At 37.0% G+C, this 17,635-nt stretch overlaps 1 protein-coding gene across 8 annotated transcripts in view; it reads left to right on the top strand.

Annotated features, from left to right (window-relative positions):
* Window positions 1-17,635, top strand: part of NRG1 (neuregulin 1) — a 1,030,155-nt gene that overhangs the window by 878,568 nt on the left and 133,952 nt on the right. For 7 of the 8 annotated variants that reach the window (XM_049704163.1, XM_004283637.3, XM_004283635.4 and 4 more), the window contains exons 4-5: window positions 1,821-1,871; window positions 4,190-4,240. The exons of the other annotated variant lie outside the window; for it this stretch is intronic. In XM_049704163.1, coding sequence (XP_049560120.1) covers window positions 1,821-1,871; window positions 4,190-4,240 — 102 coding nt within the window. The remainder of the gene's footprint in view (window positions 1-1,820; window positions 1,872-4,189; window positions 4,241-17,635) is intronic. 8 annotated transcript variants of the gene reach the window in all.

Here is a 17,635-nt window from a genome sequence, read left to right as displayed (position 1 = left end):
TTACCAGATAAAAAAGAAACTAAATAAATGTGGAAAGAGTCTTGATACTCATACCAGGATGGGGATTTTTGCCCAGTTCTTATGACCTGAGCTTCTTACTTCAGTCTGGCTGTTGTGTCATTGATGAGTCCCGTGAACAGAATGAGAAAGCATCTCTCCCAGTGTGGGTACTTGCTTGGAAACTTGGATCTTCTTCTAGCTACTCACAGAGAAAGACAAATGCTGTGAATCTTTGATAGAAATGTTTCTATCTGTTTAACTTTTCCCCGAAGAAAAACCGTTATCATTTTCTACAGCCCATAAGAAGAAAGCTAGTTGTAGCCACTTCAGAAACAGAAACGCCATAACACCAACTCAGAATATCTTCTTTAATGCCTGCTGCTTGTGAAGGTCCCGAGGACATCATACACCCTCACATGCTGATTCTTTTCACTGGATCCCATTTTTATGGGTGTAAGAGCCAATATAGGTGACTGGTGGCTTGATAATAATCTTGCACCTTGAATGGTTTGTCTTCCTAATGCTTCATTAGAGAGGGCCGTCCGTATTTAAATTGCATGAGAAAAAACACAAACTGGTCTTACTAAAGATATATTTCTCATGTTTATATATACTCATATTTAACTTGATGTTTATTCTTAAACATCCTGCTGAATCTCACATGCCATTTTTTTTTCCAATTCCACTAAACCATTTATGCCTAGAGCCTCTCAGCTTGAAGAAACATTGCCACTTAAATTAATTCATCTTACCTACTAGACTAGTTCTATCATGGAAGCCCTAAGTGGTCATAACTGTATTTAAAGGTGATTATACTGATCGTGAACATTTCCAACTCCATGATTAACAGGCTATTAATTCCAACATAAAATGATAATATATGACATACTTAGGATTTTAGTAGGATCTAGTAACTTTCGTAATATATACATCACAACAGATTCAACTTCTCTTTTTGTCCTGGTTAATAAATAGTAAATCATTTGACAATAATTATACACACAGTGAAAGTTGAATAATATCCACCATCGCATCTCTACGTCCAATAAACCTATGCCTCACTGAGAACATTAGATTCTAACGAACTGAAGCCCTTTTCGGAAGGACTGGATGAATACAGAATTAGACAATGTATTCATCCTTTATTCCCTCATAAAGGCAGTAAGAAAACAAGTCAGAGTTTGAACAGTACCGTCACAATTCCCATGATAATAGTGCATCCGGAAGTGTACAGGTTCATTCTGCATTTCCTTGAGTTGGGAGCTGCCTACTTGCTCTGTGCCCTGCTCCGAGTAGCTGAAATGATGAGACACCCATCTTGATTACCACTGGCAATTTTATGTAGCATTTGATACCAGAACTTGATGTTTTTCATCAATCCCGACTGGAAACATGACTTGCTTTTGGTTTGGACAGAAATGTAATTCTCCAGAGATCTAATATTTTAAAATTTTGACCACAGTTTTCATCTCCCAGCTTTGATTTTTCTTGGTTCTGCCGTTTCCGTCTTCCTTTCTGAAGAGGAGCCCTTTGCTATGTATTCTTCTTCACTGACCCCAGTGGGGGCAGGGAATTCTTCCTAATTATTCTGTCACAGCCCATCTCATGCTCTTTGCCCAAGAAAGAAGAACTACTTATCCGGATAGTCTTTTTTTTTTTGCGTTTCTCGCTCTCTGTATGTATGAGGCCTGGGCTTTCATCGTCCCCTTGCAGTACTTTCTTCCTTTACACACATTTTTTATTTGAAGGAAGGCTGTGGAACTGGCTCCCAGCCTCCTGACTGTACATCATAATGTCCTATCACCTTTTCTTTTTTGCAGAGATCATCACTGGCATGCCAGCCTCAACTGAGACAGCGTATGTGTCTTCAGGTAAGGAAAATAAGCTCGTCAAGTTTTACTAACCAGAGCGACAGGCATCACAGCTGGCTGTTCCTTCTACTAATCAGAACCCCTTCTGCATCCACATTTCAGCTGCTCTTGTTTTCTGCTCCAGTATTTTTCTCCAGCTCAGTCTGCTTTTTTGGATTTTACTTAAAAGAGTCTGGTTTTTGCTGTGTATCTGAACTTGGACCCAAGAGGCATGCATGGGAAAAAGAAACCTAGATACAACTTAGTGACGTTAGACCAGGAAAGGAGACGTCTGGGTTGTAACTTCAGTTTTTATATCTTTCTAGGTGCTTCTCTTAGCTGTCTCTGCCCTCATTCATCCATCAGAGTTTATTCCTGGATAATGTATCAGTGTCTGACCTCTGACCTTTGGGCTCTTAATGATCAGTTGTGGGTCACTAAACTTGAACAAAAACACAGTTATAGGCCTGACTTTTTAAAATGCTGTTGCTTTTTTTGTTTGTTTTTTGGGGGTGTTTTGGTTTGTTTTTGTTTGTTTGTCACTTGCCTGTCATATTTGCTGATGGCAGTTGTGGTCTGAGCATATATTCGCTACTTAAAACCCAACTCTACTAAACACATGTATAACCCTAATTCGTTGATTTCTCCACTAGCTGTGAATGTAATTCAGCTACTGTGAATTTAAGTGTTTTTCTTACTTTTTCTCAACCTCTGCAGTTCCATAGTTAACAGAACCTTAGAATATTTAAAAATAAACATTTAGTTGGGAACAAGTTTTTGGAGACCTAGATTCAGAACTCACTTCAGAGGTTTGATGATAACTTGTTTTTCGCATGATACTTCACAGTTTACAAAGATTTTTACGTATTGTTTGGTAATCACACAGATCTGTGAAACAAGGCAGTATTTTTCTTCATTTTACAGATCAGAAAACTGAAGCAGTAGAAATGTTGAGTCATGTATCTCAGCAAGTGGGAGAGCAGATACTTCAAGCTCAGTATTCTTTTCATTACCCCAGAGTTAATGCTTTGGCTTCATTGATTTTTTTTTTTTTTTCATTATGGCCTCTACCTTGTTGAAGCTCTTGGAGGCCATGTGATCTAACACAGCCATTTTCTAGCTTACCTTCCCCAGTTTGGCCTCTTCCCTTCAAAGCCATTGTACAAAATCATAAAAGCTAACTTTCTCTATGTCCTAGACCTCTTTGGCCGTATTGAGGGCATATTAATTTGTCATTACTGAGATGTAAGTATGTGTGTTATAAGGTGGAATGATCCTGGAGTGTAAGAGAATCTTACTTTTCTGAGTAATAGAAAGAGAAAAAAAGAGAGAGAAGGGAGAGAGGGAGAGAAAAAGAAAAAAAATATGTAGAGTTTCTGAATTTCCTCACCTTTCACTCTGGCATTTCTTTAATGCAAGGACTTCATTATCCAACCCGAGTAGATGCTGTTACAAACCTGAGCTTTTAAATTCATGGGGTGCTTGCCTTGGGAATTTGGAGTGACTGTAACTAGTACTTTCTGATACGACTTGAGTCTTTATTATAACTTTCTGGTTGCTGAATTTCTGGTTGTGAAGCATCCTTCTTTGATACTGAGTTGTTCTTATTTCTTACTCATAAAAACCCTTAGGTCCCATGCTTTTTTTCTGCATGAGGTATGTTTTATGCTCTGCTTTACTTAAGTACTGGCCTTCCTTCCTTTATCCTTGCTACCTAAGAGAGTCATGCTACTGTACCTCCCCCGTGATTGTATTATGTATTTATTTAGCACGTTTTATTCAATCCTGAAGTAATTGCTCTAGTGGACTTGCATGGACTTTAGTCAGCACCACGTTTGGCCAAGATGTTTATGCAGAGCAGTTCGCCTGAAAATATTGTCATTCTTCTTCTTCTTCTTTTTTCTTCCCCCTCTAAGCATGAAAGTTGCCTTTCATTCTCTCTCTGAAAATGGGGATTGTTCTCTTTGGTTTCATGTTTCTTAAAATCAAGACCAACCTAAGAGAAGGAATTATCTGTCTCACCTGGAGTGTGGATCTGTTCAGAGTAGTGGTTTTAGGAAATGGACCAGCAGTTGGTGTGTTGGGGGTATCTTTGCAGATGGACCAGCCCCTTTTGCATCTCTTTCTAAAGTCTTTGGGTCTGGCCTACAGAAACATTCCTTTGTGGTCTTTGAATATTGCATATATCTCCCTTTGACTTTGAGATGCTTTCAGCTTTTCTGTTGCACCATTTTCTAGGCCTCTTTTTCTAGATGATACCCAAGCCTGGCAAAATTTCTAATTTAAGAATCCAAGTGGCATGACTCAATAAAGCTTCATTCCACTTTTATGTTTTATAGAGTCTCCCATTAGAATATCAGTATCAACAGAAGGAGCAAATACTTCTTCATGTAAGTATCTTTATATATTCTGTTCACTAGTTTTTAACCCAAGACAATTATCTGCTTCCAAAGATTATGTTCATGTCTCGCCCCTGCCCTTATTGAGGGATGGGGTATCAAGATTGCGAACAGGATGGTATTTGCTGTTTGGAATAGAAATGACCTCCTGCTATGGTTGGGGTTGACCAGATATCCCCTCCCCCTGAGATACATATGGATATTAAAAGATACCACATATGTAGTAGTTTTAGGATAATGTAATGTCTTCAAATATTGGAAAATAGCCACGTAGCCTCTGAGGCCTAGTTCTGGGTGAGCAATAGAGAACATTGTGGGTTGTTTCTTTTCTTTTCTTTTTTAAGTGTGTCTTGATGCCTTTAGCAACTGCCTATGGCATGATAGATACTCAGCTGTTTGGGGCCTCTATTCCAAAGCACCTCAGTTCTCATATAAAGTCTGCTGTGATGGAGTAAGGAAACTGTACATAGATGCCCTCAATTCAAATTCTATAGCAAGTGACTAATTATGAAAATGTTTGAAAGCAAGTCCCTAGGCAAGATCTCAGATTCGTTTTCCTGTGTTTAATGTGAAATGTGCTTTGTGTTTATGGAGGTCTACAACTGTTAGATTGATTGGTGCTTTGTGCCGTGTCAGGGGAACTTAAGAAGTTAGCAAGGACTAGTAAAAATAGTTTTGATACTGATAAATTGTGAATAGCGTAGAATTAAATTTTGATATGCAACAGGGGAATTTATCAGGCCTTGAAAGTAAAACTTATAACTCCAGTCTTTCTCTCCCTGATTTTAGCTCTTTATTTAAAACTCATGCTCAGTTTGATAAGCTCTTCAATACATAGATATTCCCAATTATTCTGTTCCAGCCTGGAGAGTGCGTTTAATGAACAATTTCCTTTGGCTATCAGCATGGTAGAAAATACTTGAAAAGAAAGTATTTACTTTTGGCAACTTCAGTAGTTTTCCCAGTCTGTTTAAATATCCAGTTTGGTTCTAAAACCATTCTCTTTGGGTTGGTGGTACCCAGGCTGTAACGAACCAAGGTACACATATTTTTTTATTGCATGAAGGATGATGTTTTGGCTATACTTTAGCTAGATAAAGCATCGTTTAACTGCACTGATGGCAACAATCTAGTAAGATCAACAGGAAATGAAATGCTAGGACTAGATCGGCTTCCCTTAAGGACACTCATTACATACTCCAAAATGATAATCCCTTCTGGGGACTTTGGATATTTGTTATTTAATTCTACTTACAAAAAGATTAGTATAATTATGTAGATTTTAGCTAACCAGCATTGAGGAATCATGATGAGCTTTGTTTTCTATTTTTGAGTGTTTATTATATAAAAGCAAATACTAGGGTTTTCTTTCTGGCCTTTTGTCTGGGAATAATTTCTCCCCTGCATGATTCATTGAAGAAAGTTATGGAAACTCTTGTAATTGGAACCCTTCATGCTATCATTAATGGGGCAATGGAGGCGACCCTTAAACATATCCGAGTAGTTTGGGAATGGAAGAAATACTTAGGGAACTGAAATGAATCTCTCAGTTTACATTTCTATTCACTGCAATACTACTGTTGAGAGAGAAATAATTTTGAAATCTGACTCTGATCTCTAACTCTCAGCAGAATTTGTTCCTTGTATTTGGTAAAGTTTTAAAAGTAAGAACGAAGGCTTTGTGTACCTTTATGTTAAAATATTTCAGTGTACCATACATCACTCCCCACTCATGGTGGGCTCTCAGTAAATACTGCTGAATTGATTGATGAATACTTTTTATTTTTTCTCTACGGTTGAATTCTATTTGTGATAACTTAAGAGCACAGCTTTGTTTTGTCCCAGAAGTAAGTAAACATGTAATAAAAGAGACACAACTTCTATAATTCCTGTGTCAAATCGTAACTGGAAGAGGAAGAAAAATTCAGGAAATAAGCGATCATCCCCTTGGTCACCACTGAAAGATTCATGCCCTCACCTTCCCAGTGATCCAGGAGATGAAATTTAATCATGTCCCTGAAAGAGTGATATACTTCATGCATGGAGTGTGCGTGTCATCAATTTTGATAAGTTCACTCACATATTATTACTACAAGAGACTTGAAAAACGTTTTTCTCCACCAACTCATAGTATAGGGTACAATACAATATTTGCTTCCGTTTATAAAGCTTTGGTTTATTTATTTACCCTGTTTTCCATGGAAATAAGATATTTAAATAGACTCTATGATTTGGCCAGTTTTTTAAAATTAATTTTATTGGAGTATAGTTGCTCTACAATGTTGTGTTAGTATGAATACATTTTTTAATCTCGTGAAAATATACTCTGTACTTTGGAAATAGAAACCAATGGTGGCAGGATCCTAAGTCTAGTCTTGGTGAGAACAGTGAGAGCAGCATGAGGTACTCAGCTCATCCAAAGGCTGCATTCAGGGGAATCCTGCACTGGAGCAGAGCTGTGATGGAAACACAGCTTAGTAAAGGCTGGAGCTGAAACTTGAGGAGCCAGCAATCGCAATAAACTGGACTTAAAAATTCAAAATATATAAAAGAGTCAAAGGCCTTGGATAAGTTCACATGGGTCAGAAATAATCAGCCCTGAATAGGTTTCTTTTCACTGTGTTTCAGCCAGGAAGGAGACGTGTAGATCCCCGTATGTGAAAAGCAACCTGTGCTATTACAATGTAATCATGTGTGTGTGGCCTCCATTCTTTGAACTGTTGACATTGGTGTTTTTTGTAAAGTGAATTTTGAAAACCCTTTCTGAAGTAGTATGGATTCAGCAAACCTGTTGTGTATTAGAAAGATTTGGTGTGCTTTGGGCGTCGGTGTTAAAAAAGGGTGAGGGAGACTTATTACTTTTCAGTTCTTTCGGTACAAGTGTGCACACCTTTATAGGCAAACGCGTCCCCTTAACTGTCAGTGCTGGTTCTGAGAGCATCTCACCTCTGGGTAAATCTTGGGAGCGTTTATCAATGGTAGTTCATGTTCATGGCCCTGCTCAGAACCCTGTCCGGTATGCCAGGTGTCTTCTGTGGTATCCTTCCCTGATCACTTCAGCCCTTCAAGTTCTCCTTTTCGCCTCTGTAACTCATATTGGAGTAGAAAAAAAAACGAAAAGAAGAAAATTACAATTGCCTACCTACCTATCCAAAATACTATTGCTAGTATTTTAGTATACTTTCTTCGAATCAGTATTCTTCCTTCTGGCTTTTTACTTCTTCACCTTCTATCTATTTAATGAACCATAAGTGTTTTTCCCATGTCATGAAATGCTAGTCAGAAATTTTGAAAAATATTTTTCTAATCTAAAAATTTTTAAATAATTTTTTTAAAATCACTGTAACGACTCAGAAATCATTCTTGACTGGAGATTTTAAGAGATTTATGTTTCATCTACAAACGCTGTATCATTTTTGCCCTCTTTCTATTTATTTTTCCAGCATTTTATAAATATTGGTGAAATAGCAAAGTTACTAATCCTTCCTTTTGTAAGGCAAATTTTAACTACTTCCTTTTTGAATTTGGGAATTTGCATTATACTTTCACTCTTTTTAGAGTTGTTAATTTATAATTTTTTTTTTAAGTTTCTTATAATAATCTCCTGGTAAAGATTAGCATTATTTTCCTTTATTTTATTTTACTCTTTTGTAAATGAGGCATCTGTGACTTAAAACATATAAGTAATTTGCTAAATGAGTGTCCTATTACACGTGACAGGTTGTAGAAAAGAACTTGAAATTTATAAAACAGTTAGTAGGACTGTCTTGTTCCTCCTTTACACATCATCAGCAAAAAAGTAAATGGATTTTTTAGAACAAACAAACCATAATGATTTCTGTCTGAATTGCCAGCTGCTGGTGACCCCATTTTGCAGACAATTTTGTCAAATGCTGTAAAAAATACTATTGTTTTACCAACCACTTTACTGAATTAAGCCCCATCCATTCCAATTTAATATAAAAATGAGAGAAAAACGGGAAGTCTAATGAATAGTAATAGGAAAGAAAATAAAGAGAAGTTTCTGGAAAACAGCCTTAAATAATTGAAATATATGTTTCAAATAATAACAGTAGTAACAGCAAATCTTTATTGAAGGCTCACTTTGTGCCAGGCACTGCACAAGGTGATTTCCATGGATGCTGAGTCATGGTTCCCATAAAACCGTCTTCCATTTTTCAAATGATGAAACTGATGTATTTTGTCTAAAGTCCCACAAGCAGGATTCAAACCCAGGCAGTACGCTAGCCTGCCGTAATGCATGAGGTTTTGTTGCCTCAAAACAAAAAAAGCCTTTAATATGAAAAGGAATGAGATTCTGTGAATGGGTGGAAAAGTAGTCTCTGATACAAAGTGGATTGGGTGTACGTGTGGCAGATTAAGGTCAATGCATTGCTTTGAACCAGCTGAGCCCATATAATCTTTATGTTACCCATCAAAGCGTGACAGGTGGTGAGGGGGAATGAGAAGAACACAGACGTCAGATGGACTCATGTCCTTAAGTCTAAATACTAGTGCTGTTAATTACTGTGTGTTCTTAGGCAATTTATTTAATGTCCTTAAGACTCAGTTTCTGTCTGTATAACCTTGTTTATCTCAAACTATATTGAGAAGCCTAATATAAGAAAATGAATGTGAGTCATTTAGCACAGCCTTGCTTTAGATGGTCTCCTCTATAGACAGAAGAGAGCCAGTACCTGAAAAATGTGTGTGTCTTTGAAGAAAATGGAAATTAAGGGAGTCCTACCATTTTATTTGAACAACATAAGAAAATATCCTTATTGTTGGAGGAGGAAAGGAGTTGATGATTTTCAGTCTAAATGGTGGTGCTGAAAGTTGTATGCCAAGAAATCACTGTCTTTTCCAAAATATTATATATTCTCAGCTAAGACTGCATTTGAAAGGAACTTATCCAAGAAGTCCTCTTTGAAATTTCTGATTGAAATGAACAATTGAATCTTTAATTTGGCAACTAAAAGAGCTAGCTGAAGGAAAAAAATGTCTTTTGTCTGCAGAGACATTTGTTATAATCAGATACAGCATGTTCCCCTGGGAATAGCGCTGTGCTATGTATTGATTAGATTGGACCAGGTCTGCTGGTCCACTGGTGAAGTTCAGAGTTACTGTTCTTACTTCCACCCTCAGCTGTAACTGACTGACCTACTCTAAATGTAGACAGAACTGCCCAGACCTTTCCTAAATGACTTTCAGCTGGAAAAATGGCATTCCTATTTCAGATCTTTATTGGTGGCAAAATATGAACTCTATCCTGTCACCGTTAGACAGCTACTTGTAATTGAAAGCAAATTGTGTTTCCAGATTTCTATAAACACGGTCTTTTCAAGGGTGTGGTGGCTCTGTCTCTTGTGGAGAATGACAGACAAATTGCCATGCATCCTATAGCAATAAAAGAAAAATTTTAAGTGGAGATTGCCCAACTGGTATTACTTCCATTTTCTGATTGCCTAGAGAGTTAGTTACAGATTTTTAGGACAATACGGTGACTTGAAGCAAGAGAAGGGGCTTGTATGTCACAGTCATTCATATCACCTTCATGCTTAGTTCACTCATTTTGTATGTGAACGTGTCTTACATTTTCCTTTACAGTACTCCCTGCAACTGTAATGTAATTCTTCAGTTCTGCCTTTCTAGAGGCATTCAGTGTCTATCATTGTATTCCACTACTTGATAAGAGAAAACCTTTGATCAAGCTTATAACTAAATCATCCTTAACCTTTTGTATCCAGTTGAAATTAACCTTTTCCAAAATTATTCTCTTGACCCAGACAAATATGTGTGTGTGCTATGTATATATAAATAACTGATATTTGTATCCTACTGTATATTTTACAGGGTATATTTTCATATATTGAGTCATTTATTCACACAGTAATTCTGTGACCTAGATTTCATCCCATTTGTCAGTTGAGGGATGTGAGACTCAGAAATTTCTGACATGTCCAAATTCAAAAACTACATACATAGGTGGTAGAACAGAAATTTAAGCCTGAATCTTCTGATTTCAATCATATATTTTTTTTAATTACAAAGTCTTACAGGATCCATACAACTAGCTTGAGCTTCCTTTTTTTTTTTTTTTAGTTTAAATTTTTTAAAATTTTTATTGGGGTATAGTTGATTTACAATGTCATGTTAGTTTCAGGTGTACAGCAAAGTGAATCTGTTATACATATACATATATCCACTCTTTTTTGATTTTTTTTCCCATACAGGCCATTACAGAGTATTGAGTAGTATTGAGCGCTATACAGTAGGTCCTTATTAGTTATCTATTTTATATATAGTAGTGTGTATATGTCAATCCCAATCTTCCAATTTATCCCTCCCCCCACTTACCCCTTGGTAACCATAAGTTTATTTTCTACATCTGTAACTCTATTTCCGTTTTGTAGATGAGTTCATTTGTACCGTTTTTTTAGATTCCACATGTAAGCAATATCATATGATGTTTGTCTTTCTCTTCCTGACTTACTTCACTCAGTATGACGGTCTCTAGGTCCATCCGTGCAGCTTAAGCTTCTTAAAAAAAAGAAAGAAAGAAAGAAGAGGGCTTCTTAAAAAAAAAAAAAAAAAAAAGGCAGTCAGCTTTTAAGTGAAATACTCTCCACAGTCTACAAGGTGTAATGAAATGGACAGGAGAACCCTTAGTTAATAGCAACAGAATTCAAAGGTTTGGGCTTCCCTGGTGGCACAGTGGTTGAGAGTCCGCCTGCCAAGGCAGGGGACACGGGTTCGTGCCCCGGTCCGGGAGGATCCCACATGCCGCGGAGCGGCTGGGCCCGTGAGCCATGGCCGCTGAGCCTGCGCGTCCGGAGCCTGTGCTCCGCAACGGGAGAGGCCACAGCAGTGAGAGGCCCGTGTACCGCAAAAAAAAAAAAAAAAAAAAAAAAAAATTCAAAGGTTTAATACTATAAAAGGAGGAGAAAACGGTCTAGAATCATTTCAGTGACTTGCTCTTTGGCTTTGTTAGTTTGAAATTTATCTATTTCAAAACATGCTCTTTACAGAGGTGGGAATCATCTTAGAGCCAGTGTGCTAATAGGCATCAGATCTTCAACAAACAGGGAAATCTTCCTCAGTGGTAGTTGATGTTTGGGGTAGAGGCATGACCTTATTCCAGGCTGATTACTATTTAACCTATCACATAATACTGTAAATCCTAGATATTATTTGTATGATAGCTAAACTCAGTAGTAGAAAATTATCAGCCCTAGAGCAATTATTTCTCTGTATTTTATTCTTTTGGGGGCTTTTTACTGGAATATTCCGTTTAACATTAAAAAACATCTTCCATCTTTTTGTATATCGGCTGCAAGAGGGAAGTCTTTATTTTTCTTGTTTTTAGAGAAGTATTAAAACTACAGTAAGTGTTTTTAATCATTAGGAATAGAGCAGTGAGGTGGATTATATATACAAAATGTAAAAATTGTTTAAATGTTGAAGAGATTAGAGACAGAGACATATACAAGGAAAGCATCTAGGAAAACAGAGCCAGCAGGATTTTGATAAATTTACTTACCAAAATAAATGAGGAACTTGGTGGATTTCTTCATTCTTCATTTTTTTCAAGTTATCTAGGGATCTGAGGACTAGGAAGATGGGAATAGAGGCCCATCTATTATTAAAAGACCCTGGTTGCTATAGGAAACAGGCCCCCCTCGCCCCTCAAAAGGAAGGAATAAGGTAGAGGAACAACATGGTAAATCAGTAAAATAAGAAATATGGATGGTGATTCAATTAGGAGTTTCTCAACTGCAGGTGATAGAAATTCAACTCCAAAGAGATTAAATATAAAGGGAGTGTATTGGCTTATAAAACTGGCCCAGTTTGATCCAGAAGCTCACATGATATAATACGATGATTTCTTAGTCTGTATGCTTTGCTTCTCTACAAATGCTAGCTTTGTTCTTAGTGGGTTCCCTCTGTCTGATAGGGGGATAGCTGCCGGTATCTTGAAGCCTCTATCCCCTTGGGGCTTATAATCTAAAAAGAAGAGAAAGTCCACTTCTTATCCAAACAGCAAATTTTTAGAAACAATCTGATTGGCTCTGCTTGCATCATATGCTTACCCCTAAAATAATTTTGTATCCAGGGAGAGTAATGACTCCAGCTGGGCAGGGACTGGGACAGATCTCCACCGCTATGTGTGTTTGGGTCAGTGAGGCAGCTAGGCTCAGCCCCATGGGAACTGCATGGTGTGGGTTCATTACAGAGAGGAGGGTTCTGCACCTAAACAGGGGGAAAGGGCCAGACAGGCAAAACCAACACAGTCCTCTAGAGCTGATGCGCAGACAGCTTTAAAAGAATCAGGAAACAGTGCTTCCCTGGTGGCGCAGTGGTTGAGAGTCCGCCTGCCGATGCAGGGGACACGGGTTTGTGCCCCGGTACGGGAGGATCTCACATGCCGCGGAGCAGCTGCGCCCGTGAACCATGGCTGCTGAGCCTGCGCATCCGGAACCTGTGCTGTGTGAAAGCAAGATAAGCTTTAGGAAGGAAATAGGTGACTCAAGCACACATAGGCGGTTTATTCGAACCTTTAAAAATGTTTTTACATTGCAGGTAAAGGGAACTGAGATTCAAAACTGTTAAGCTTAGTGCAAAAATAGAAATGAAACGTCACATCCACTACATATATACACACAGAAACTAGTATTATGGTAAAATTTTCTGCTTGTTTTTTTTTTCTTCAAGTTTCTAGAATGTTGGCTGTGACCTTTTGGGTAAAAAGTGCATTCAGAATTAAGTCTAATAGAGGCTTCTGGTGGAGAGAGTCTTCACGAAGAATAGGGTCAGCTATAGTCTCAATAATTTTAAGAATGTCATACTCTCCCACCTTTTTAGAAGAAGTGAAGACTTGGGTATATTCTAGTAAAATGTTGCTCTGAAATTGTTAAAAAAAAAAAAGTCTTTGTCTAATCAAAGAATAAAAGCAAACTCTATGATTTGTTATACCCAGATGTTAGATTATCTTCCAAGGCCCAGCCATACTCTCTTGGTGATTTCCTAGCTCTTCAGATAACAAACTTGCCACTTAACAATTGTCACAGATATGTACATCACTTCCCAAACCAGAATATAAGGTCTTGAAGGAAGGAATTTTGGTTTGTGTTTCTATTCCCATAACACACCAATATGCTGGTTCCCAGGAAGTATTTATTAAACGGATATGAACATTAACAGTGAGATGATTTTTTTTTAGTTAGATTATCGTGATTTGTAAAAGTTGTACATATGTGTAATTATAGGAAAACCACCTAAACCTTCAATCATGAAAAATGTATTTAAATATTTAAAAATCAAAGTTGAAAAAATTCACATTGGCTTAAATCGTATTTATTAGAGCTTTTAACATCTTGAGAAGCATTTCACACTCCATACACCTCTACTTTAAATTTATTTCTGGATTTTATATCTTGAAGGTTTCTTCATTTTATGATAAATACTTGTTTACATGGTGATGTATAAGACTGTGTTTCACCTTAGATGGGATTATTGCAAATTATATGAAAATCTACATATTAACTGGTTGGCCGCTGTTCTCCCTGTGGTGCGGAAGAGTCACCTGGTTGGGAGTAAGGGAATGCCGTGGCGCTAATAAGGTTGATTTTTCTTTTATTATCATTAAAAAAGTAATAATGAAGTGTAACAATGTCTTTTACTGGGCACCTACCATGTGTCAGGTACTTTGATCTGAGAATAGATATTATTTGTCCCATTAGATAGATGAGGTAACTGAGAGGCTCAGACAAATCAGTATTTGTCAAGGCTATATAACAAGTTCCACGCCAGCTTCTCTGACCCCATGTCCTGTGTTCTTTATACGCACTGATAGTAGAGGGAGACGGTGAAAGAAAAACCTTCGGAGAGTTCCCCTCGTGACCTCTATCATACGTCTCTAAGGCCATGTGATCATTGCAACTACTTTTACCACTTGGCTACTTTTATCACTTGGACCAAATCAGTTCTATGAATCAAGGTTCCTGAGCAAGGTACAGAAATACGTATGCCCATTTACCATGATAAAAGGCGTTAAAACTAGAGAGTTTTTGGTAACAAATTATATTTGTTAGGTACTTGGATCATTTAGAAGGAATACCATGAGCCTCCCCTCCTCCACATAAACAGGTATATGCATTAAATATTAAATTCAAGAGAAGAATAAGGTTATTCAAGAAAAGAATAAGCGTAAATATGTGATACGTAGCCTCAGCTACTTCATCCTTGATTTTGATGGTCAATTTTGAGATGCAGAATTTCAGATCAATTTTGAGATGCAGAATGAAAACCATAGCTTTTTGTTTCAATGTCAGATTGATATGGAAGGTTATTTGCTTTTAACAGTTCCTACAGTAAGTTGTGTGTGTGTGTGTGTGTGTGTGTGTGTTTAGATTGACTTATTTTGTCCATTTTTAGGGTTTCCCCCCCCCCGCAGGCAAGATGGCATTCTCATCCCCTGCTGCTGTTAACAGTTGAAGCAGGCAGCCTTTTGTTGTACTGTGGTGTAAATTCCAAGTTGCTGACCATGATTAAACAGAAAATGAAACTTGAATGGCACTATCTCAAAATCTACTTAAAGTCATGACAGGTATCTCTGAAGCAATATATCAGTTTTGAACACAGAAAGAATAAGAAATTATGGCTTTTTTTGTGGCAGGTTTCTTTTTCTTTGAAATCAAAGGGGAAAAAAATACTGATTTGTCCAGAATCACTGAAACAGTGATTATGGATTGATAAACAGGGTGGACAGTACAAATACAGAATTAATTCTACCTGCACTTGAAATCTGATACTGTGCACCATACCTATTTTATAGCCATTGTAATTTTCTCATTTGTATACAGATACTATAGTAACATTCATAAAAAACAATGTATAGCTAATTAAAAAGCAAGCACTCAAGAAAGATAAGACACAGAGAATTAATTAGTATTATTCTTTCTGCATTGACTGCAAAAGCTTGGTGATCTGAACTGTGCTTCAGCGGTGAGCTCAGGACTCCCACCAACCCCCAAGGCTCTTCTTTAACGTTTGTTATTACTTAGCTATTTTATTTGGCAGGGATCCCTTCAATCCCATTTTCTAATGCACTGGCAAGCTTCCTGATGCCAATAGCTTAGAGCCTACTACTGCTAGGGTAAGCGGCATAGCCGAACTTTCTAGGCTGTGCATCCTTATAAATAATGCATTTGGTTTCCTGTAACTACATGAACCCTTAGACTTTGGTAAGCATGTCTCTGTTAGTCAGGGTAAAAGAGTTGGGAGATGAACAGTTGTGGAAATATTTGCAGGCAGTTACTCACTAATTAGAACCTGACGCCATCATAGATGCATTAATCACTGGGTTAAATGCTAAAGGAATGCTTATGATGTTTATAGTAGACATAAACAAGATATATAAAAATATCTTTGCTGACTAAACTGCATGCTTAATTTACCATGGAAAGTGCTTGTAATGTTAATCTAGGACCTTTCGAAACTCCCATCACCCGTAATTAGATCTAATTTGCTCCTCATTTTAAGAACCTCTTTTAGTTTGCACAGAATTCACTGACTTTTTGGGTGTGTGTACACTTGTCCTTAAGAGCAATAAGGAGATGAGATGTTGGTTAAAGATAATACCTGATGCTCCAGGTATCTTGACGGTATAACACTTTGTTGGATTGGAAATGAAGAAGGGGAAATGCTATGTTAATATGTTAAGAGCAAAGTAAGAAATATACGTCATACTTTTAACTTTCACGTGTTACTTATAGAATTAAAAATTAATGTTTTATTTTTGAGCATAAGGGATATTAGCACTTAAACAAGGGATACCATTTTTAAAAAGTAAAAACTGTTTCAGCAATGTTCTTTCAAATGCACCTTCAATGTTAATATAAAATAAGAAAGTTCCACCCCAATATATATCCTTTCCCTCATTGGATATGCAATACCAGTATTGGAAATTCACAGAATGACAGTGTTCAGCATTAAAATTATGTTGTAAGGATAAAAAATTCAAATTGATTTAGATGTTGAATAAGTGGATTGCTCTGTATATTTTCATCAGAATTAATTGAAAAAAGGAAAAATCATGTTTCTAATTTGATAAAAGATATTAATTCTGATCATTTTATTGTTGGTTTCTTTAATTACCATCAATTCGTATTTGAACAGCTCATATATTTATGAGGATGATAACTTATAACTTTAACAGTAAAGCTTATTTGGTCATCTTTAGTCTTGCCACGTCAGTGATTTTGCAGAGCCTAGTAGTTACCAGAACTAATGTTAGTCAAAATGTTTAATACTTCTTTCTTTCAATCACGTTGACCTTCTTTATTGATTAAACTAGCTTCTACAAGCAACCAATTATTGAATCAAATCTTCAGATCTGAATCTGTATGTATGTAATATACTTTTTTCTTTTTGATGTTTATATTTTGAAATGTCAGAATTTCTATGCATTTAAAATGTTTCCTTAATAATTCAGGAAATTTGGGTAACTAAATTTAAAACTGTGCATTGGCGTCACCAGTAAATAAGAAGTCTTCATCAAAAAGATAATAAAACGTATTAATATATATATTTTTTAATTTTAGTCCACCCGCCAAAAACAGTCAAGGAAGAAACATTTTAAAGAACTGTAAAAAAAAAATCAACCCACCATCAGATTTCTACTATAGCCCAGTCTGTTTTGATGGGTGTTTTGTTTTGATAGTTTCTGAGAATGGAAATAGATGGATTAGGTTTTTCTGCCTCCTATTGTCCGGTACTTCTAAAGGCCTCTTGCCTGGACATGGTCCCTTCTGGAAATGAATTTCTGCATTCTTCTTCCATCACTCGTCAAAACAGAACGCTCTCAGAAGTAAATGTTTTCGTAACTGGATCCTAAGTGAAGGAAAATCTGAGAAACCTAGACATGCATATACAACAAAAAGCATTTCTTGCTGGGCTCTCTCTCTCTTTTTTTCTTTAATCACTCCACAGTGTGTCTACCACACAAATAGAATCTATTCTAAGACTATGGACTCTCACTTCTGCAGTATTTGCATTCGTGCCAGAGTGGGATTAGGAAAATGAAGTCCCTTATGTAACACCTTGGAAGCAGGAACCACTGCAGTCTCCTTCCCTCTTTCTTTCTCAGTCTTGTGCAGGGCCTGGCGCATATTAGGCACTTAGGAAACAATAAGTGAATGAAAGAATGAAGTTCTCAAAGCCAGCAGGGATAAGATCAACCTAGCACGGATCTGGAAAAACTGAGAAAAGGCACATTTTAAAAAATATGTGGGAAATCGATGGCACAAGAGTCATTAAAGACCAAACTTTCCCTTTTCATTTTAATATGGATAATTTTGAACTTGCTGTAAACACACAATGTTTCCC

The sequence above is a fragment of the Orcinus orca genome, chromosome 21 (assembly GCF_937001465.1).
Source record: "Orcinus orca chromosome 21, mOrcOrc1.1, whole genome shotgun sequence".
Classification (NCBI taxonomy): domain Eukaryota; kingdom Metazoa; phylum Chordata; class Mammalia; order Artiodactyla; family Delphinidae; genus Orcinus; species Orcinus orca.
The sequence above is the reverse complement of the archived record's forward strand: the minus strand, read 5'-3'. Positions and strand labels throughout refer to the sequence as shown.